Source organism: Babylonia areolata, chromosome 9, assembly GCF_041734735.1.
Source record: "Babylonia areolata isolate BAREFJ2019XMU chromosome 9, ASM4173473v1, whole genome shotgun sequence".
Lineage (NCBI taxonomy): Eukaryota > Metazoa > Mollusca > Gastropoda > Neogastropoda > Buccinidae > Babylonia > Babylonia areolata.
In genome coordinates this window covers 5,585,254-5,608,377 of record NC_134884.1, presented here as the reverse complement: position 1 = coordinate 5,608,377, position 23,124 = coordinate 5,585,254, and the positions used below count along the sequence as shown (strand labels likewise).

The window sequence follows — 23,124 nt, the reverse complement described above, 5'->3', positions numbered from 1 at the left end:
CTACTGCTACTTGCTACCGTCTGTGGTCCTACTACTTTTGCTACTACTACTATTATTGCTGCTGCTACTGCTACTGCTGCTGCTACTGTTGCAACTACTACTACTACTACTGCTGTTGCTGCTGCTGCTGCTACTGCTTCTACTATTGCTGCTGCTACTACTACTACTTGCAACCGTCCGTGGTCCTACTACCACTACTGCTGCTGCTGCTACTGCTTCTACTATTGCTGCAACTACTACTACTACTTGCAACCATCCGTGGTCCTTCTACTACTACTACTACTACTACGACTACTACTGCTACAGCTGTTGCGGCTACTTCTGCTCACATTATCACTACAACCACAACAGGATTGTTGCTACCGTCATTTGATCCCGCTAATGCTGCTACTACTGCTACTGCTGCTGCTGCTGTTACTACGGCTACTGATTGATTGAATCATTTATTTGTTTATCTATGTATCAGTTCATCGCCGCTCTCCTTCCAGGTGATCCGAGAGCTCGGCAAAGACTGCGAGCACTCAGAGCTGCTGATGCAGAACGGGGCCGTGCCGGCCATCTACCAGGCCCTGCAGTCAGTGCGCGACCCCGAGGTTCAAACCTCCACCGTCCAGGCCATAGGCAGCATCGCGGCCGCGGGGCCCAAGCAGAGAGCGGCCGTGGGGACCACTCCTGGTGAGTTCTGTGTAGGCATGGTGACGGGGCAACTGTGGACTGGTGGTTCGAGTCTGCTCCGTCCCGTCTGGAGAATCAGAAGGTCCTGGTCTTTGGGTTTAAACCTTACGAAAGTAGCGATTGAACAGCGGTGGTCCGGTGTTCAGAGTATGCATGGAGTGAAATAATATATCTCACTAATCTCTGTTGGTGTCAATGTTCAAGCTGACCTTGACCCTCTCTCGGTGCTGTGTCACAGGCTGTATCGAAACGATGATAGAGCTGTTTGAGACCGCCACGGGTCAAGGTGACCTTCAAACGGCCTTGATCCAGGCTGTGTCCAGTGTTGCTCGGGGGTCACCAGACAACCAGAACGCTTTCGTCAATGGCGGCGTGACGCAACATATCGTTAACGTCATCCTGACACAGGTTAGCGTGTACTGTGTGATGTGGTTTGTATGTCTCTCTACTCTACGTATTCTTTTCTACTTTGAGAATAAGTGTTTCCGAATACCCGCCTGTCTAGGCAGCTCGGTTAGTTGTATCTCCTTCTTCTTCTTCTTCCTCCTTCTCCTCCTTCTTCTCCTCCTCCTTCTTCATCTTCTTCCCCCTCCTCCTCCTTCTTCTTCTCCTCTTCCTCCTCCTTCTTCTCCTCCTCCTCCTTCTTCTTCTTCTTCATCTTCTTCTTCTCCTTCTTCTTCTTCTCCTCCGGCGAAAGAGACGACGTTAACAGCGTTTCACCCCAGCTACCATCATCAAAATATTGCAAGCGGAAGGCTCTTATACTGAAGAGGTGAATGTTGACAAAGAATACCACAATTCTGACGACGGAAGCTAAAGGTTGGGTCATTCAGACACCCACAGGACATCCGAGGGGTCTGTGTAGAGGAGAAGAGAGGACTGGCCGTATTGAGTGAGTTAAAGTCTAGTCCTGGTGCATGTTTGTGCGTGCTTGTTCGCTTAAAACCTTCCTCTTCCCAAAAATAGCCCCCGATCGACCGTCCCTCTGTGATTCTCTCCCCTTCCCATTCCAGGCCTGCAGATTCTCCGGCTTTCTATTCACGTGAATCTATCTATCTATCTATCTATCTACCTATTTATCTGTCTATCTATCTATCTAACTATTTTTTTTAATGCATGCGTGTGAATGACTGGTGTATAAACGCTTTGATTTGTCTCTACAAAAGATTCAGCGCTATATTCATGTAATTGTTGTTAGTACTGGCAGTAATAATATCATCATTATCATGCTACTGCTACTACTACTACTACTACTACTTCTTCATCTTCTTCTTATTATCATCACCATCATCATCATTACTATTATCATTATTATTATTATTATTATTCATCTCATTATCATCATCATCATGATCATCATCATCATCATCGTTGTTGTTGTTATTATTATTCATCTGATCATCATCATCATCATCATTATTATTATTATTATTAATCTGATCATCATCATCATCATCAGTAGTAGTAATAGTAGTAGTATTGTTGTTATTGTTATCATCATTATCATCATTATTTTTAGCATCGTTGTTGTTGTTGTTGTTGCTATCATCATCATCATCGTCATTTCCGCCCTGGGTGACTGGCTGGCAGTCCCGTGACAAAGATCTCCAGCAGAGCGCTGTGGAGGCGGTGCACTGCTTAGCCGAGGGCAACCCGCACGTGGGCCACGAGATGCTCGAGAGGGGCGTGGAGCGACTGCTGATGCAGCTGCTCAAGAAGCGGAACGCCGAGAGTCTCCAGGAGAAGACCGCCATGGCCTTGTGGGCCCTGGCCGGAAGTGACGCCAACGAGAAGAAGAAGATGGCGGGGGCTATCGGGATCCAAACCTTGGTGGAGTTCGTCAACTCTTCGTCGGACCACATGCAGTTGATCGGGTCGGAGGGTCTAGGCGCTTTGGCCCAGGTGAGTGGGGTTTTTTTTTTGGGGGGGGGAGAGGTGGGAGGGTTAGGGGGTGTGGGGGGACAGGGATTTCGGTGCCTCTTGGTTTCTGAAGGCTATGTCTGTCTGAATGTCTGTCTCCTATCTTTCTGTTTTCCTGTCTCGTATCTTTCTGTCCGTCCGTCCGTCCGTCTGTCTGTCCCTCTCTCTCTCTCTCTCCCTCCCTCCCTCCCTCCCTCCTCGCCACCCCTCTCTCTCTCTTTCTTGTCCCAGCGTCAACAGATATGGAGTGAAGGTGAAATCACGCCCGTCTCCTCGGCGTTAACCATGGACAAAGGAAGGAAAGAAAAAAGAAAGTAAGAAAGAAAGAAAGAAAACATAGAAAATACTAAAAGACTCACTATGTATGTACATCTATCTATCTATCTATACATATATATATATGTGTGTGTGTGTGTGTATGTGTGTGTGTGTGTGTGTGTGTGTGTGTGTGTGTGTGTGTGTTCTTCATTTAATGTTTCAGGGACCACTGAATCACCAGCCTCAGATCGCAGCAGCCAACGGCATTCACCCCCTCGTACGACTCCTGCGGTCCAGCCAGGAGGGCATCGTCCTCAGCGCCATCCGATCGCTGCGCCACCTGTGTATCAGCGTGGGTAACGTCCCCTGCCCCCCCAACCAGAACACCATCTCCACGTCCAGGGGAGTTAAGCTGCTGGTGGCGCTGATGGTCCACTCCTTCAGCGAGGAGATCCAAGCGGAGGCGGCCTTCACCTTGGCCTCTGTCAGTCTAGGTCAGTTGTCCGGGGCGTCTGCTCGGTCAGCGTGAAATGGGGGAACTGGTGGGTTGAACTGTATCCCGATTTTTACAGGTATAAAATATCCAATTCCTCCAGTGGGAATTAAAAAGCGTGACGACTTCACACCACCGGATGTGCTTCCACAGCATTAACTTTGATTAAGGTAGATGGCTATGGATATATATATATATATATACTGAGCGAGCTCTTCGGGAGATGTAAGGGAGTTCCTAAGAAATGAACAAGACTGACAAAGAAAAAAAGTTAACCTGTGAATTGTCTTAACAGGCATCCGATCAGGTTCATTTGATAAATTCTGTTCTTTCTTTCTTTCTATCATGAGAAAACGAATGTGTGCTATGGAGCTGGACTTTTTTTTTTAATCCCCTATGTACAGTGATTGCTCATGTCCAGAATATCAACACTCAAATATCAAAGTCATTCGTAAAAATACAAATACCACTTACAGTGTGTGTTTCGTGCCATATTGAGAGATGATACGTTATCACAGAGACCCTTTTCCCATTCCATAATTCCCTTGTTGGATTCAAGCATACCACACAACATAACCTTCGAGGACTCTGCCTCTCTTCCTTCATTCCTTGATGACCTGAAGACTCTGCCTCTTTTGCTTCATTCCATGATGACCTTACAGGTAACCCAGACATGCCTAAAGACTTTGTGTCTCTCTTACTTCATTCCTTGATGACCTTACAGGTAACCCAGACATTCCTGAAGACTTTGCCTCTCTTGCTTCATTCCTTGATGACCCGAAGTCTTTGCCGCTTTTGCTCCATTCCTTTACAGGTAACCCAGACATTCCTGAAGACTTGCCTCTATCACTTCATTCCTTGATGACCTGAAGACTGCCTCTCTTGCTTCATTCCATGATGTCCTTACAGGTAACCCAGACATTCCTGAAGACTTTGCCTCTCTTGCTTCATTCTTCGATGACTTTACAGGTAACCCAGACATTCCTGAAGACTTTGCCTCTCTTGCTTCATTCCATGATGACCTTACAGGTAACCCAGACATGCCTAAAGACTTTGTCTCTCTTACTTCATTCCTTGATGACCTTACAGGTAACCCAGACATACCTGAAGACTTTGCCTCTTTTGCTTCATTTTCTTAATGACCTGGAGACTTTGCTTCTCCTGCTTCATTCCTTGATGATCCGAAGACTTTGCCGCTTTTGCTTCACTCTTTCACAGGTAACCCAGAGATGCTTGAAAACACCTGCCTCTTTTTTTATTATTCCTTCCTTGATGACCTTACAGGTAACCGAGACATGCCTGAAGACTTTGCCTCTTTTGCTTAATTTTCTTAATGACCTGAAGACTTTGCCTCTCTTGCTTCATTCCTTAATGAACAGGTAACCCAGACATACCTGAAGACTTTACCTCCCTTTCTTCATTCCCTCACAGGTAACGCAGACATTCTGGAGGAGGTCAAGAGCAACCTGGACTTCAGCTACGTGCGCCTCCTGAAGATGATGTACACGGAGGACCCCGAGGTCCGCCTGCTGGCTGGCTGGGCCCTGGCCACCTTTGCCTACAACAACGTTCAGCAGCAGACAGAGATCGCGAACGAGGGCGGCGTTCGGTTCAAATGTTACTTGCCTTTCCTGCGATCTGACAACGACCTGCATAGGTGTACTGCCGCTTATCAGGTGTGTGTGTGTGTGTGTGTGTGTGTGTGTGTGTGTGTGTGTGTGTGTGTGTGTGTGTGTGTGTGTGTGTGTATGAAGGGAGATGGGATGGGAGGGGGGGGGGGGCAGGTGGGGAGGGGGGGGGGGGGAAGAGGCTGAGTGTGGAGAAGTGGGGAGGTTTTGAGTGTGAATTTCAAACACGTGTGTGTGTGTGTGTGTGTGTGTGTGTGTGTGTGTGTGTGTCCATGTTTATGTGTGAAATAGCGTTGAATTATTATTAGCATTGTGAAATAGTGTTGAATTATTATTAGCATTTAGGCATACCATTGTATTCAGGTAAAGTAGTTGGTGACAGAATTATAATATGACGTGAATTATCTCCAAATACTAGTAGTTTCCTAATATGAACGAAATTTCTAGTTTTTGCTGCAAGTAAGGCTTCATACAATGTATCCTCAGCTGTCACGTAAGCGATAGCGTGGTGCGAACAATAATTTCAACTGTTGCGGTCAACTGCACACCATACAACGTATCCCGCAGGTCCTGGACGTGGATATGGAGCAGGCAGACAGATCCGCCACGAACCAAATTTCAGACTTTTGCTGCGACTAGCACACCACACAAAACATTCCTCTGTCGTACAGGTGGTGGTTCTTGCACGTATTATTCCGGACATGGAGCAGGCAGACAGTTCCGCCACGAACCAAATTTCAGACTTTTGCTGCGACTAGTACACCTTACAAAGCAATCCTCTGTCGTACAGGTGGTGGTTCTTGCACGTATTATTCCGGACATGGAGCAGGCAGACAGATCCGCCACGAACCAAATTTCAGACTTTTGCTGCGAATAGCACACCATACAAAGCATTCCTCTGTCGTGCAGGTGGTGGTTCTGGCACGTATTATTCCGGACATGGAGCAGGCAGATAGTTCCACCACGAACCAAATTTCAGACTTTTGCTGCGAATAGTACACCATTCGAAGCATTCCTCTGTCGTGCAGGTGGTGGTTCTGGCACGTATTATTCCGGACATGGAGCAGGCAGACAGTTCCGCCACGAACCAAATTTCAGACTTTTGCTGCGACTAGCACACCATACAAAGCATTCCTCTGTCGTGCAGGTGGTGGTTCTGGCACGTATTATTCCGGACATGGAGCAGGCAGACAGTTCCGCCGCGGGCATCAAACTGCTGGTGGAGATCCTGGGATCCTCCAAAGACGATCACGTCAGAACAATGGCCGCCTCGTTCATAGCGTGTCTGGCTCACACCAGGGCAGGTCAGGGAAGGTTTTTTTGGTTTTGGGTTTGTTTGATTTTTTCGTTGTTGTATTTTATTTGGGGGATTGAGGGTCCTAGTTTTGTACACTGTTCTGCCAGATTCTATGAAAACAGTAATAATAACAGCAGTGGCAAACGTCGTAGTAGTAGCAGTCGTGTTCACAGTAGCAGTACCAGTAGCACTGGGTAGAAGTCGTAGCAAAATTCAGTTTCTCAAGAAGGCGACACTGGGTTCGGGCAAATGCATATACCCTACACCACATCGTAATAAACTGATGCCTGACCAGCAGCGTAACCCAACGCGCCTAGTCAGGCCTTGAGTGCATGCATATATATATATATATATATCTTAAGTACCTATCAGAGTGGATTTCTTCAACAGAATTTTACCAGAGGATAACACTTTTGTTGCCATGTTTTTTTTGTTTTGTTTTTGTTGTCTTTTTCAGTGCGTCAAGAGCATAGCCATAATGGCAAATATTGTTTCTGTCTGCTGATAAGTATTATGCCTTTAGCTAAAATGACTGGAACGTATCACTTCCCATGGCTGCTAATAGGTGTGCCTTTAGCCATGATGGCTGTTGCTTATCGCAGCTTCTGTCGGCTACTAGGTGTGCTTATTGTATTTGTATTGTATTTGTATTTCTCTTTTTATTACAACAGATTTCTCTGTGTGAAATTCGGGCTGCTCTCCACAGGGAGAGCGCATGGCTACACTACAGCGTCATCCATTTTTTCGTATTTTTATCCTGCGTTAAGTTTTGTTAGTTTTTCCTATCGAAGTGGATTTTTCTACAGAGTTTTGCCAGGAAGAACCTTTTTGTTGCCGTGGGTTCTTTTACGTGCGCTAAGTGCATGCTGCACACGGGACCTCAGTTTATCGTCTCATCCGAATGACTAGCGTCCAGACCACCACTCAAGGTCTAGTGGAGTGGGAGAAAATATCGGCGGCTGAGCCGCCCGTGATTCGAACCAGTGCGCTCAGATTCTCTCGCTTCCTAAGCGGACGCGTTACCTCAAGGCCATCACTCCGCATTACTATTCCCATCTCCTGATAAGTGTGCTTTTAGCCATAGTGGCTGGATCTTATCACTACTTTTGTCTGCGGGTCGGTGTGCTGGTTCTTGTCATGACTTTTGTGTGCTTGTAGATCATGTGCCTTTAGCCACAATGGCTGATACTTCTCACCACTTCTGTCTGTTTGAAGATGTCCCTGTAGCAAAACAAATGGCTGGTACTTGTCACTAATTCTGCCTGCTGGCAGATGTGACTGCAGCCTAATAGCTGTACTTGTCACTACTAGCTTCTGCCTGCTGGCAGATGTGACTGCAGCCTAATAGCTGTACTTGTCACTACTTCTGTCTGCTGGCAGATGTGACTGCAGCCTAATAGCTGTACTTGTCACTAATTCTGTCAGCTGACAGATGTGACTGCAGCCTAATAGCTGTACTTGTCACTACTTCTGTCTTCTGACAGATGTGACTGCAGCCTAATAGCTGTACTTGTCACTACTTCTGTCTGCTGACAGATGTGACTGCAGCCTAATAGCTGTACTTGTCACTACTTCCGTCTGCTGGCAGATGTGACTGCAGCCTAATAGCTGTACTTGTCACTACTTCTGTCTGCTGACAGATGTGACTGCAGCCTAATAGCTGTACTTGTCACTACTTCTGCCTGCTGGCAGATGTGACTGCAGCCTAATAGCTGTACTTGTCACTGCTAGCTTCTGCCTGCTGGCAGATGTGACTGCAGCCTAATAGCTGTACTTGTCACTGCTAGCTTCTGCCTGCTGGCAGATGTGACTGCAGCCTAATAGCTGTACTTGTCACTACTTCTGTCTTCTGACAGATGTGACTGCAGCCTAATAGCTGACACTTGTCACTACTTCTGTCTTCTGACAGATGTGACTGCAGCCTAATAACTGTACTTGTCACTACGTCTGTCTGATGGCAGATGTGACTGCAGCCTAATAACTGTACTTGTCACTACGTCTGTCTGATGGCAGATGTGACTGCAGCCTAATAGCTGTACTTGTCACTAATAGCTTCTGCCTGCTGGCAGATGTGACTGCAGCCTAATAGCTGTACCTGTCACTACTTCTGCCTGCTGGCAGATGTGACTGCAGCCTAATAGCTGTACCTGTCACTACTTCTGCCTGCTGGCAGATGTGACTGCAGCCTAATAGCTGTACCTGTCACTACTTCTGTCTGCTGGCAGATGTGACTGCAGCCTAATAGCTGTACTTGTCACTACTTCCGTCTGATGGCAGATGTGACTGCAGCCTAATAGCTGTACTTGTCACTACTTACTTCTGTCAGCTGACAGATGTGACTGCAGCCTAATAGCTGTACTTGTCACTACCTACTTCTGTCTGCTGGCAGATGTGACTGCAGCCTAATAGCTGATACTTGTCACTACTTCTGCCTGCTGGCAGATGTGACTGCAGCCTAATAGCTGTACTTGTCACTACTAGCTTCTGCCTGTTGACAGATGTGACTGCAGCCTAATAGCTGTACTTGTCACTACTTCCGTCTGCTGGCAGATGTGACTGCAGCCTAATAGCTGTACTTGTCACTACCTACTTCTGTCAGCTGACAGATGTGACTGCAGCCTAATAGCTGTACTTGTCACTACCTACTTCTGTCTGCTGGCAGATGTGACTGCAGCCTAATAGCTGATACTTGTCACTACTTCTGTCTTCTGACAGATGTGACTGCAGCCTAATAGCTGATACTTGTCACTACTTCTGTCTACGTATCGCAGCTTCCACGACACACACACACACACACACACACACACACACACACACACACACACACACACACAGATGAACACTTACTTGTACAAGCACACACACATACGCCCATATCCCCCACCCCCAACCTGGAAATGAGTGTGTGGAGGAGGGGGGTAGAGGAGGTGCAGGATAATGTGTGTGTGTGTGTGTGTGTGTGTGTGTTGGGGCTCATGTACGTTTATGTGTATTTGACTGTGCTTTCATATCTGTGAAACTGCATGTTTGGCGCATACCTGTTATGCATGTGTGGGTGTGTGTGTGAATGTGTGTCTTCATGTTTTACATTTATTTGATTATTTATCATCATTGTTGTCTTATTTATTTACTTATTTATTTATTTATTATTATTATTATTACTACTACTACTACCTTTTTTCATATTATAATTATTATTTATTTATTTATCTATTTATGTATTTATTTACTTATTTATGTACGCTTATCTATTATTTATCAACCTTTTTTTTTTTCTCAAGGCCTGACTAAACGCGTTGGGCTACGCCGCTGGTCAGGCATCCGCTTGGCAGATGTGGTGTAGCGTGTATGGATTTGTCCGAACGCAGTGACGCCTCCTTGAGCTACTGAAACTGAAACTGAAACTGAAAACTACTTCTGTCTGCTGGTACTTGCAGGAGTGCCCTCAGCCCTGGTGGCGGTCCAAGCGGTGGAGTGCCTGTGCAACCTGTTGATCAGTCCCTCGGACCAGGTGCGAGGGCACGCCGCCGTGGCCCTGTGCTACCTGAGTTACAACAGTGTGGGCCAACGACACCTGCTGCACAGGTGAGAATTGAAGGCTTCAGGGGAAAGTGGGGAGGAGGAGATGGAGGGACTTGGAGGGGCGGTGGGGGCGGGGGGTGGGGGGGAGAGGATTAAATTGTGTGTGTGTGTTTGTGTGTGTGTGTGTTTGTGTGAGAATTGAAGGCCAGGGAAAGTGGGGAGGAGGAGATGGAGGGACTTGGGAGGGAGGGGAGGGGGGTGAAGAGAATTAAATTGTGTGTGTGTGTGTGTGTGTGTGTGTGTGCGCGCGCGCGCGCGCGTGAGAGAGAGAGAGCGTGTGTGTGTGTGTATGTTTGTGCGTGTGCGTGAGAGAGAGAGAGAGAAAGAGAGTGTGTGTGTTTGTGTGAGTGCGTGTGTGTGTGTGTTTGTGTGTGTGTGTGTGTGTGTGTGAGAGAGAGAGAGTTCAGGCTTTTGCATATAAAAAGAAATATAGATCAAACCCCACTTGTATTATGTATGCGAACATGGCGGTCACAGCCCACAAATCACGCAACTGGTTCATGCACACACACACACACACACACACACACACACACACACACACCAAGCGGTAGATGTAACAAAACTTTTTATAGTATACAGAACCGTTAAATAGAGCCTACCTAATTTCGAATACAGGTGGTTCCATGTTATCTGTAATGGTTTACAAATTGTATGCGCTTAGGGCTTCTTAAGCTGTTGATTTAGCCGCCTAATTAATTCTGCCCTATGAGAGGGCCCACTTCAGAATCATGGTTTGAGCGTGCGTGCTATAGCTATCTGGGCATCAGTTCGTGTCTAACTCGTCTGGGCGTCGGTCGCTTAGGTACACATCACAGCTCGCGTCAGTCAGTTGACGCGAGGTTTTGTTCGCGTAACTGATTTCAGTTTGTTTTTCGACTTCTTAATGATGAGATAGTACCTGGCGCATGGTACAGTATAAAGTCTGTTGCAGGTCATTATTTCTGTACCTGGATGTCAGTTTCTGTTACCTGTGTTGTTTCATGGATACTATGGATTTCTTTTGTTACACCTGATGATGCTTTGCATGCTGGGCAGATGTCGGAGTGACCCTTACCTGATGCAGGTGATCAAGCATTTCACCAAGCGCTACAAGTTGTCCTCCCGTTTGTCTGAGGGCTGGAAACACTGCAAGAAAGTCGGTCTGCCCTCCATACCGTGAGTGTCTGTATGATAGTCGTGTTCGACTATGACTATGAGAACAGCAGAGGAGGTAACTGCTGTCCTGACTATGTATATGATAGTCAGTCATGTTCGACTATGACTATGAGAACAGCAGAGGAGGTAACTGCTGTCCTGACTATGTATATGATAGTCAGTCATGTTCGACTATGACTATCAGAACAGCAGAGGAGGTAACTGCTGTCCCGACTATCTGGGCCAGAACTGATTTGATGATAGTGGAGAGTGTCTTGTGTTTCCCAAGTTAGGTATGTATCCCCACTCTCTCGGCCGAGAGGGTTTTAGGACAGTCGGCGTTGGGATGGTTCCCGAAGGCCAACTAGCACCCGAGGCTGCAGCATTTAAAGCCAGTGCAGTTTTGCCTCCTAGTTTGAGAGTCATAGTCCTTCACAAAAGACGAAGCTGGAAATGATTTTCCATGGCAATAGAGAAACAATTGACAGCAACACAGCTCTTTCTTTGCTGTTGGCCCAAGTGTAAACTTATGTCAATCTGTGAGATAAGCCGAGTGTAGGACTATAACGTGAGTACACACCCACTTGTTCGCAACATGGTCTGCACACTGCTACTTCATGGTGTGTGTGTATGAATGTGTGTGGATGTGTGTGGGGTAGGTGGAAGGGAGGCGTGATATTGTTCGTTTGTCTGTTTATTGTCGTTTTCAGTTGTCATTCTAATAATTTGTGAGCTGGAACACTGACGCATGCAAAGCCGCCGTGTACAGCCGAACACATGCAAATAGCCTACACATCAGCGATGAGCGTGCGTGCGTACACGTACGCGCACACACGTACGCACGCGTACAAACACGCAGGACTGATAGTTTTGGAGTTATGTTTTCTTATCTATAAGATATATTTATCATGTCAATGACTAACCTTTGATTATCTCCATTGAAATAGATGTGAAGCCGGCACACACACGCACACACACACACACACGGGAGACATAGACACGATTTGGACAAAGAAATATATGGGTATACATAGTTATTTCAGGCACAGGTATATCTATTGAGACTGGAGGAAAAAATAAAAATAAAAAAAAGATGGGGAAAGGAATATGTACACTTAACAAGAAAAAAACAAACCCAAAACATGCACTTCCTTTTAACTGGCAACTGCTTGTATTTGACTGATATGTAAGTTGTACCTTTTGTTCCAACATTAAATCCTGCCGTTAGGAAACATTCATTGTCTTAAGAAAACGCGAACCAGACATTTCCCATCTTAAATTTACTTTCTCTTTAAATCGGAACTTGCAACGTTATGTTCATTGTGTTTGGGTTTGGTTTGGGTTTGTAGACACTTTCTTTCATCAAAGAAAGTAAGGTAACTCCGAAACACTTGACTGAGGGGGACTTCTTCTCTGAAGACCTTGTACTGTCCAGCTCTCCCTCAGTAGAGTTGCTTATCACTCACATCAAAACGGGTTTGAAATGTGTGATTTGACAACATTCAGCAACCTGTTCTTTCAGGGAGGGGCGCCCCTCGCTGACAACAAAACCACCCCATGATGATCTGAGACACGTCCTCAGCTTTGAAAGCGCGTCTCAGGTCTCGTCACAGTTGCGAGGCTCCGCCTCCCACGCGCCAACAGAGCAGATGACTGGTCGATCTTCACGTGCTTTTCACGAGACCCACCGGTCTCTGCAAGCCAGTCAGATGTCATTGGACAGTCGACGAAGTCACATGTCACTGCCGGAAGTTATGGTGGAAAATGTGTCGTGAGGCCTAGCTGACTGTGAAACTGGACGGTTTGATTTCATTGTCCGCAGTGGGTTTTTTTGTGTTTTTTGTTTTGTTTTGTTTTGTTTTGTTTTTGTTTGTTTGTTGTTTTTTTAATAGTACAGGTAATGTCCTATTTTAGTGTCCTAAATCATTGCATCTATTGGTCACATTTTCATGGTTTGTGGGACCAAAATTTGAAAAAGCAAGATGGTAGCACATTAGTCTAGTGACTGAATCCACATCAAAACCGACTGTGTAAAATAAGGAATAAAATAATGAGTTGAAATTCACTGAAAATGGGTTACAACATCAACTAATAACTGGTAATATCATTTCATACATGTACAAAAATTGCTGTTAAAACAGATTCCTGAATGTAGGGTGCTAATCAGTACATTGTTATTTTGTTTCTGGATTGATTTGTTAAGAAATCATGGCAGATAATTTGTATAATCTGTTCAGCCTCTTAATTATGCGGTATGTCATTGCTCTTATGATTATCATCCACATCTAACAATACAGCGGTTATTTTTTCTGCTGTTACTCAACACAGTCTATGGTGAGGCTGAGATCAGCGAGAAAAATTACATTCATTGTCAGATGCATTGTGGGCAATGTGATCAAAAGAAGGGGGAAAAAGAAACAAACAAACGACGGGTGCAATAGCTGAATGGTTAAAGCATTGGAATGTCAATCTGAGGGTCCCAGGTTCGAATCACGGTGACGGCGCCTGGTGGGTAAAGGGTGAAGATTTTTACGATCTCCCAGGTCAACATATGTGCAGACCTGCTAGTGCCTGAACCCCCTTCGTGTGTATATGCAAGCAGAAGATCAAATACGCACGTTAAAGATCCTGTAATCCATGTCAGCGTTCAGTGGGTTATGGAAACAAGAACATACCCAGCATGCACACCCCCGAAAACGGAGTATGGCTGCCTACATGGCGGGGTAAAAACGGTCATACACGTAAAAGCCCACTCATGTGCATACGAGTGAACGCAGAAGAAGAAGAAGAAACAAACAAACAAAGCTTGAAAGGCAAAAGAAGAGGGCTTGATGCTTCAAGGAGTTCATGCTCAGTTTGCAAATACTTCAAATGGCATTTCGGGTACCATTTTAGAGTTTGAAAACTTGTGAAGAATTGAATGCATAATATCACCCAAAATGTGAGCCCCTTTTCTCTTGCCTTTGGATCTAACCACAACTTTCACAAGGGCTATGATCAGACAGTCTTCTGTCTTGACAAGGCTTGTCATTGTTCACACTGTTTTAAAACCTGATCCAGCAGTGTATAACATTTCTCACCTGTGAATGTGCTACACACGTGTATGTAGGGCAAGACCTGCATTTTGTGTACGTGTGTATGTGAGAAAGAGAGAGCATGGGTGTTTCCTAAATTCAGTCGTTGAACCACATGAAACCGACAGAAGACTACTTCAAGACATTATAGGATGTAAAGATAAATAATAAACATGTTTAATGTGTTGCTGTTTATGTTTGCGCATGTGTGTGTGTTTTTTCTTTCCTGTCTGTGTGTGTGGATGTCTGCATTCCTGGGTGAGTGTGATTGCATTCCTGATTAGAAGATCTGTATACAAAGGTCGACATATGTGTGTGTGTGTGTGTGTGTGTGTGTGTGTGTGTGTGTGGTAAGGAGGGGGTGGGGTTGTAGCATGCTTTATCAGAAAGTCACACCCTTTGACACAATTCAAATTCTGCAGGGGACCACTTGATAGACGGTCACTGTGGCATACACTGAGCATGCAATACAAACACTTAACTATGACATAGCAAAAGTAATGGAGAGAGAAGACAATTTTGCTTTTCCAAACCTTGAGAAGTTTGACCAATCATAAAATATGTCAATCTGAGATCAAGGTCAAACTCATGAGTCAAACCATTTCATTGGCCCAACTGTCGCATGCTTACATCATCAACGGGCAAAGCGGGGTTCAAATGCTAGCTGATTTCTTGAATTAAAAAAATTTCCCAAACGAACTTCCAGTTGCCCATTTTTTCCCAGTCTGGGAAATGGCCCTTCACTTTGACGGGCGCAATAGCCGAGTGGTTAAAGCGTTGGACTGTCAATCTGAGGGTCCCGGGTTCGAATCACGGTGACGGCGCCTGGTGGGTAAAGGGTGGAGATTTTTACGATCTCCCAGGTCAACATATGTGCAGACCTGCGAGTGCCTGAACCCCCTTCGTGTGTATATGCAAGCAGAAGATCAAATACGCACGTTAAAGATCCTGTAATCCATGTCAGCGTTCAGTGGGTTATGGAAACAAGAACATACCCAGCATGCACACCCCCGAAAACGGAGTATGGCTGCCTACATGGCGGGGTAAAAACGGTCATACACGTAAAAGCCCACTCGTGTGCATACGAGTGAACACAGAAGAAGAAGAAGAAGGCCCTTCACTTTTCTCTACGTTTTCCAATCTGTGGAAAACCTGTGACAAATTTATCATAGCTTTATTCATAACACAAAATTTCACACGACAAGTGTGTTTCTTGCCTGCATTCATGTAAGTTTTTTTTTCATCTTCATAATACGGACTTGCTCATAATCGACTCTTTATTTGTCTTTACTGTCCACCCTGTGTTATCAATTATAAATTTGTTTCTTTGATACCATATTATTATCCAACACATTAACTACCTTCTTCGTTTGTTTATTTACGCTTTACTGAATGTTTGCAATGTAAGTGACAGTTTCACAGGGAGAGAGAGAGAGAGAGTGTGTGTGTGTATGATTGTGTGTGTGTGTGTGTGTGTGTGTGTGTGTGTGTGTGTGATTATGTCTATGGGTGTCAGTGTGTGTATGTGTGTGTTGCTCTGTGTGTGTGTGAGAGAGAGAGAGATGATGGAAGTACACATCACCGAAATTTATCTCATTGGAAATTTAAATTCTGCCACATTTTTCGCACTCTTTTTCTTTCACTTTCTCTCACCAAAGTAAGAGCTGCCAACAATATATTACGTTCGCAACAAAATATATATTGCCAGCGCATGCAAGTACAGTCACAAACATCCAGTCTTTGGTATCCTAAACTTGAACCAAATACCTTCATAAAGCATCACTGAACAATAATGATTCTGTTATCGGACATAGCATCACATGTTTGTTTGTTTTTAAATACGAACATCAGTTAGAAAGTACTCATAAATGTTTTGATCTTCTTGTATCTTCTTGTTCGTGATCGAATTGTATTAAGAAATGATTTTGAATCTGGTCAATGTTACGAAAAGCTGTTATGGTGTGTGTGTGTGTGTGTGTGTGTGTGTGTGTGTTCAGGTGAGTGTGTGTGTATATATATATGTGTGTATAGGTGTGTGTGTATAGGTGTGTGTGTGTGTGTGTGTGTGTGTGTGTGTGTGTGTGTGTGTGTGAACATAACTGTCCCAGATCAAATCCTCTACGTCAAGAGCATTGGTGGGTCTACAAAAATCGTTTCCAGTCACTTAGTGCTGCAGTTTCCTCTTCACTTGATTCAGCATGGAGGCTGGAAGGGCAAAGTCCTTTTGATCCTGAAAAAAACAAAACAAACAAACCCAACCCCAAAGAGATATGGCACACTGATTACCACAGGCCTTGTATGAAACACGCCACAACCACCATTCCACTCCCAGGCATTGTTACAGTGTTATGGACGCAATAGCCGAGTGGTTCAAGCATTGGACTTTCAATCTGAGGGTCCTGTGTTCAAATCACAGTGGCGCCTGGTGCCGGGAAAAGAGTGAAGATTTTTCCTATCTCCCAGGTCAACATATGTGCAGACCTGCTAGTGCCTGAACCCCCTTCATGTGTATACGCACGCAGAAGATCAAATACACACGTTAATCCGCATGCACACCCCCGAAAACGGAGTATGGCTGCCTGCATCAAGCACATGGCGGGGTAAATAAACAAAACAGTCATGCACGTAAAATGTTAAATGTTACATGTTTGTCTCAGTGTGTAGGTGTGCGTGCCTAAAATCTGATTGAATGACACAAGAAACGAATGATGAGCGCCCAATGGCAGCCATCACTCAGCTCTACCCAGGTAGGCAGCCTATTCTGTAAATAAATCCGTGTGTGTAAAGTGCTTAGAGCTTGGTCTCCGACCGAGGATAGGCGCTATATAAATATCCATATCAATCAATCAAGTCGACTTCCCATTCCTTTTTACCCATTCACAATAAGAGATGGCCAACTCTGTTAACAATCATCTCCATTTCTAACACAGGGTGACAGTTTTACTGGCTGACCCTATCCTTCAAATATGTGATTAATGTGTCCTTGCCATGCACAAGACCAGTATCAGTATCAGTAGCTCAAGAAGGCGTCACTGCGTTCGGTCAAATCCATATACATGTACGCTACACCACATCTGCCAAGCAGATGCCTGACCAAAAAGATAAATACATAAAAATACAACTACTACTGATAATAATATTTATAAGGCACAAAATCTTGATGAAGTCAACTCTCTAAGCGCGCGCGCACACACACACACACACACAAAGACAAAAATGACGATAAATAAGCAAATAAATGTAAAACATGCAGACACACATTCACACATACACACGCACACACATGCATAACACATATGCAACAAACATGCAAATTTTTATTTCTATACATAGATGGGGAGAGAGAGAGGGGAGGGAGGGAGAGGGAGAATATCATTTATTTGATAGGTCACAGTTCCATTCTGATGGTGAGTACCTGATGTAAGTTAAATACAAAAAGTTAAATAAGTGTCTACTGAATTTCACTTTTATTATCACATTCGCAAGTATGTTTCACCAGATCAGTCATGCACAATACATGTTGTTTGCTGACAGCTATGTACACAAAAAGCGCTGTGTTGTGTTTGAGTTCACTTTCTGTTGTCATCAGAAGATTTGAAAATGTAAACAGTTATTGATGAATGAAGGATTTACTGACTATGAGCCCTTTTGTCATTACAGACAAGGCAATTTTTTAAACTATTTAAGAAATTCAGTCTGTACAAAAACAAAACAAAATGGACGCTCTTCAACAGCATCTGACTTGTCACTATCTCTTGTGGAATATACTTTGATATTAGAAATACAACTTTGGAAACGAGTCTTCGAACGTCAGAAAAAACTTAACTCACCTCTAAACAATAAAATATATAATACATAAACTATGATTCAAGTTCAAGTGACAGTTTCCATTAGTACTGTATAAAATTATGTGCTGTGTGAATGGTTATCATCAGTTCATACCAGTGATTTAAAATTTTGTACGAAAGGCATTTAAATGAATTCTATACATTAGACTTGTAACTTGTCTTGAATGTGCTGCTGGTGTTGAATTTAGAAAATGTTTGGGATTAGCTGCATTCTTTGTGTTTACACAACATTGGTAATATTGATTATTTGAATCTATAAGTAATTTTTGAAATCGATTTCTAGATACATTTTCTATACAACTAGTGCATTCATGCAGATCTAACTGGATGTCAAGTTGTACTGCGCCTTCGAAATTACGTGCTGCTCTTCTAGCTGCTTGGTCTACCCACTCATTTGAAGATATTCCACAGTGCGAAGGTACCCAACAGAAAGTTATTTTAATGTGTGTGTGTGTGTGTGTGTGTGTGTGTTCTACTCACATTTTCAAAGGACTCCAGGGTGCCAAAACCTCTGACGTAGCCATTCAGTTTGGCAGCAGTAGTGGATCTAATCAGTTCTGCGTCTGTCAGTTTTAGGGCTGCCAAGAGTTGTCTGTCTTGACGCAGCATGTACTTCTGATGGTAACTGGTGGAACATCACAGCACATGGGTAATCCAAGCAGCAAAAGTGCACATTATTCATTACAGAAACAATATTATACATTACTGATAGCAGGGAGAATTTTTTGCACATCATTGATTACAGAAACAATAGTGCACGTTATCAATTACAGAAACAATATTCCGTGTTATTAATTACAAGAAAAATATTGCACTCAATTGATTATAGGAACAATGGTGCAAACTAGTAATTACATGGACCATCATCAATTACAGAAATGATACTGCACATTATTAATTACAGGAACAACACTACTTATCATAACGGTAATTACAGGAACCATGCTGCACATTATTGATTACTACAGAAATGACACTGCACATCATTAATGACATGAACAATATTGCATATTAAAAAATCACATGAACAGTACTGCATTTTATTAATTACATGAATAATACTGCACAATACACACACACCCACACCCACATATACCACTTTCTCCCATATCCAGTTCATTATATCACCACTGCCCTTCAGACCTCTAATCCCCACCCCCTCCCCTTCTGTTGTTTTTCCTTCATCTTTTTGTTTTAACTCTCTCCACACGAACGGCGAAAGAGACGACGTTAACAGCGTTTCATCCCAATTACCATCATCAAAATATTACAAGCAGAACGCTCTTATACTGAAGAGGTGAATGTTGACAAAGAATACCACAGTTCTGACGACGGAAGCTAAAGGTTGGGTCATTCAGACACCCACTGGACATCCGAGGGGTCTGTGTAGAGGGGAAGAGAGGACTGGCTGTACTGAGTGAGTTAATCTAATATCACTCTCAGTGAAAAAAATATAGAATCGATGAACAACACACACACCGCATGCCTCACTTCCTACAGCCTTCTTATCAAACAGATTCTTTAAGATAAGATGAGATAAGAATAACTTTATTATCTCCAACTGGAGAAATTTGGTCAGGTGCATTATCACAACATAGACAAGTAAACAACATGGGGACCATAACTGTAAAAGTCAACAACAGCTTCTACGAAGATACAAATGTAAAAAATATCACATACACCGTTTCATACATACATCCACACACTGCAGGTAATAACTAGTATTCTTAATGTAAAAACAGAAAGAATTAAGAAACATTATTTGAATATAATTATAAACATAGCCTACTATACTGCACACTGATTATAATAGACAGATAAGATAAGAATAAAGATAAATTGTGGAAAACCGCAACCAGATAATCAGCACACACCTGCACCCCCCATCCCCACCCCCACCCACCCCACACACGTGGATTACTTGATTAAACAGGTCTTTCTTCACTCACTCTTCTGCATCATAGAAGGTGCTGGCTTGGGAAATGACAGTGACAACTGGTCGAGCTATCGACTTCTGGAGCTCATCTCGGGTCTTCTCTGCGAGATGGCGCTGCTCTTCATCATGGTAAAAAATGGCTGACATGTACTGGCGTTTGTGAGAGGTGGTGGGATCATGACCTTTCCAGAACATCCACAGGAGATCTTCATAGGAGACAAGTTCAGGGTCGAACTCAAGATGAATGCTTTCAGTGTGGTCACCCCTTGGTTGGCACAAAGAAACAAATACATTGCAGGTAAAGTATGACAGACTGAAGGAAGGTAGAACAACAAAACAACAACAACAACAACAACAACAACACACACACACAAAGAAATAAAGCTGGATCAAACTCTCCTTTCAGAATATGATGAGAAAACCAACACACACACACACACACACACACATAGTGATGCGTAGTCACACACACACCAGATACACACTTCGCAAGCACATGCATTACACACACATAAACTATCACACATGTACATGTGCACAAAAAACTCCAAACATTCATGATACAATGGGCGCCTGCCAATAGTTGAGTGGTTAAAGCACTGGACTTTTAATCTAAGGGTCCTGAGTTTCAGTCTTGGTGATGGTGCCTGGTAGGTAAAGGGTGGAGATTTTCCCGATCTCCCAGGTCAACATATATGTGCAGACCTGCTAGTGCCTGAACCCCCTTCCTGTGTTACACAAGCAGAAGATCAAATACACACGTTAAAGATCCCATAATCCATGTCAGCGTTTGGTGGGTTATGGAAACAAGAATATACCCAGCATGCACACCCACGAAAGCGGAGTATGGCTGCCTTCATGGCGGGGTAGAAATGGTCATACATGAAAAAGCCCACTTGCGTACATACAAGTGAAAGTGGGAGTTGCAGCCCACGAACGAAGAAGAAGAAGAAAGCATGATATAGTTACTGTATGGCTGAACAGTGTTAGCGACTTACAGGTTTCTATACGTGGGGCTGACTGTAGTTCCCCCTGTATACCCAACTTTGGTTCTCATCACCCCGGGGACACAGCCAAACTGTGCCTCCGGGAACCAGAATCAGCTCAGGGCAAAGGTAGCACGTTTCAGCCGCATAATGCCCCCCTCCTGAAAACAAAAACACAGAGCTTTATCCAACAGAGCGGACGGGTGCAACAGCCGAGTGGTTAAAGCGTTGGTCTTTCAATCTGAGGGTACCAAGTTCGAATCTCAGTAACGGCGCTTGGTGGGTAAAGGGTGGAGATTTTTCTGATCTCCCAGGTCAACATATGTGCAGACCTGCATTTGCCTAAACCCTTTTCATGTGTATACACAAGCAGAAGATCAAATACTCACGTTAAAGATCCTGTAATCCATGTCAGCGTTTGGTGGGTTATGGAAACATGAATGTACCCAGCATGCACACCCCTGAAAACGGAGTATGGCTGCCTACATGGCGGGGTAAAAACAGTCATACAAGTAAAAGCCCACTTGTGTACATACAAGTGAACGTGGGAGTTCCAGCCCATAAATGAAGAAGAAGAAGAAGATCCATATGTGTGATAGTCAGTTGTGTCTGACTGTGACCACCAGGACAACAGAGGATGCCCAAGTTACATCCCCACTCTCTTAGCCAAGAGGGTTTCAGGACAGTCAGCGTTGGGATGGTTCCCAAAGGCCAATTATCCCCCATGGCTGCAGCAGTAAGAACCACAAGTGCAATCTTGCCTCCTAATTTCAGAGTCATAGTCCTTCACAAAAGACTAAACTTAAATGACTTCCCATTGCAGTGGATAAACCATTGATCTCACTTTGCTGTTGATCCATAAAAAAAAAACCCAATTAAAGCATCAGAGGAAAAGGTATTTCAAATATCTCAAATACATACTGTTATCTGCATGGCTGGTACATAATTCATCATTCAGATGAGTTTTTATTTACCATTCTATCTACAAGAGGCAAAATTGCACAGGCTTTTTGTGCTGCAGCCTCGGGGACAAGTTGGCCTTTGGGAACCATCCTGAACGTTGATTGTCAAAACACCCTCTTGGTCGTAAGAGCGGGGGTGTAATACTATTATCAAATTCTAGCCCAGATAATTAACAAATAATGAGGCCAGGAGATGAAATGATTAACAAATAGTAAAGAGTGGTAACTCTCTCCATTCACAAGGTTCAGCTGCTGTTGTGTGCACATGTCAAATGATCGGCATAAGGACAGGCCCAGCGCTTCCTTTTTTGAGGAAGTGTCTGGGTTTGTTCCAATGTACCTTTTATTTACCTGTGTGCTAGCTGAATCGGTAGCGTAAGCAGCACTGACTTGAAGTTGTGTACCTTGTGAATGGAGAGAGTTACCACTCTTTACTATTTGTTAATCTAGCCCAGATAGTTGGGGCAGCAGTTGCCTCCTCTGCCGTTCTGACTATCACAGTCAGACATGACTGACTATCCTATGTTTGTTATGTACCTGTGTAATGTCTTACTTCACAAGACTGGTTTGTTTCTTTGTGTGTTACAGTGTTTGTATTACTGTGTGTGTGTGTGTGTGTGTGTGTGTTAACATGCTTGCAGGTGCGAGTGTGTGTCCACATGAATGTAGACGTGTCTGTGTATGCTCGTGCGTGAATGTGTTTGCGATTGCGTATGTGCGCGCGTGCAGTTGAGAACCACACAAAGCTACAGCCTCATCCCCCCCCCCCCCCAGCCCCCACCCCCACCCACCCCACCATCATGATCATCACGACTTAAAACTGAACTCAGTGTGTCCAGTGCCCAGATTTATCTGCTACGAACCCCCCAGTTATAGGTGCCAGAATAATCAAGTTTGATTGTGGGCCCTCAACACTGAAGAAGAAATGTGGGTCAGTGTGTGCACTATGTGTTATACGAAAGGACAATCTCAGAACAAAAAAAACATAGACTGTGCACAGAAAACATCCCTTGTTGATGAAAAAAATATAGACTAGCTCGAGTTATGTTTTACCTTTTTCGGGTAATCAGACTGTCTTGGAAATCTGTCACTGCTGCACAGGAACCAAATGTAAACGTATGCTGCCAATGTTTCGCAACAAAATGATTCAGCATCTTGCATTGGTACATCTGTACCCCTGGAGTGCAGACATAACTCTGAATGACATTCATACTCTATCTATATATATGATACTTATATCAAACGTTAACTATTCTTCAAAAAGGTATGACTGAAATAACGGTGTCTGGTTTCAGTTTCAAAAGATAAACAAACAAACTAAAAGAACA

General features: G+C 44.0%; 2 protein-coding genes across 3 annotated transcripts in view; one reads left to right on the top strand and one right to left on the bottom strand.

Moving 5' to 3' along the window:
• LOC143285697 (ankyrin and armadillo repeat-containing protein-like) overlaps positions 1-14,240 on the top strand; it is a 17,469-nt gene extending 3,229 nt beyond the window's left edge. Inside the window, exons 4-12 of the mRNA XM_076593098.1 lie at positions 489-675; positions 914-1,083; positions 2,266-2,577; positions 3,077-3,347; positions 4,778-5,022; positions 6,122-6,278; positions 9,709-9,856; positions 10,892-11,011; positions 12,513-14,240. Coding sequence (XP_076449213.1) covers positions 489-675; positions 914-1,083; positions 2,266-2,577; positions 3,077-3,347; positions 4,778-5,022; positions 6,122-6,278; positions 9,709-9,856; positions 10,892-11,011; positions 12,513-12,765 — 1,863 coding nt within the window. The 3' untranslated portion in view covers positions 12,766-14,240. The remainder of the gene's footprint in view (positions 1-488; positions 676-913; positions 1,084-2,265; positions 2,578-3,076; positions 3,348-4,777; positions 5,023-6,121; positions 6,279-9,708; positions 9,857-10,891; positions 11,012-12,512) is intronic.
• A 1,502-nt stretch (positions 14,241-15,742) lies between these two features.
• LOC143285696 (peptide methionine sulfoxide reductase-like) lies at positions 15,743-23,028 on the bottom strand. 2 transcript variants are annotated; one of them, XR_013055715.1, is made up of 6 exons: positions 22,850-23,028; positions 20,847-20,995; positions 19,862-20,113; positions 18,393-18,537; positions 16,156-16,294; positions 15,743-16,057 (listed from the first exon to the last, which is right to left on the bottom strand). XR_013055715.1 is itself a non-coding variant. In XM_076593097.1 (5 exons), exons 2-5 carry the CDS (start codon positions 20,903-20,905, stop codon positions 16,229-16,231), a joined length of 522 nt encoding a protein of 173 aa, XP_076449212.1. In that variant the 5' UTR covers positions 20,906-20,995; positions 22,850-23,027; the 3' UTR covers positions 15,743-16,228. The 2 variants fall into 2 exon arrangements, 1 of the variants encoding a protein (XP_076449212.1); XM_076593097.1 differs by having other exon boundaries at positions 15,743-16,294; positions 22,850-23,027.
• Between the last annotated feature and the right edge of the window lie 96 nt (positions 23,029-23,124).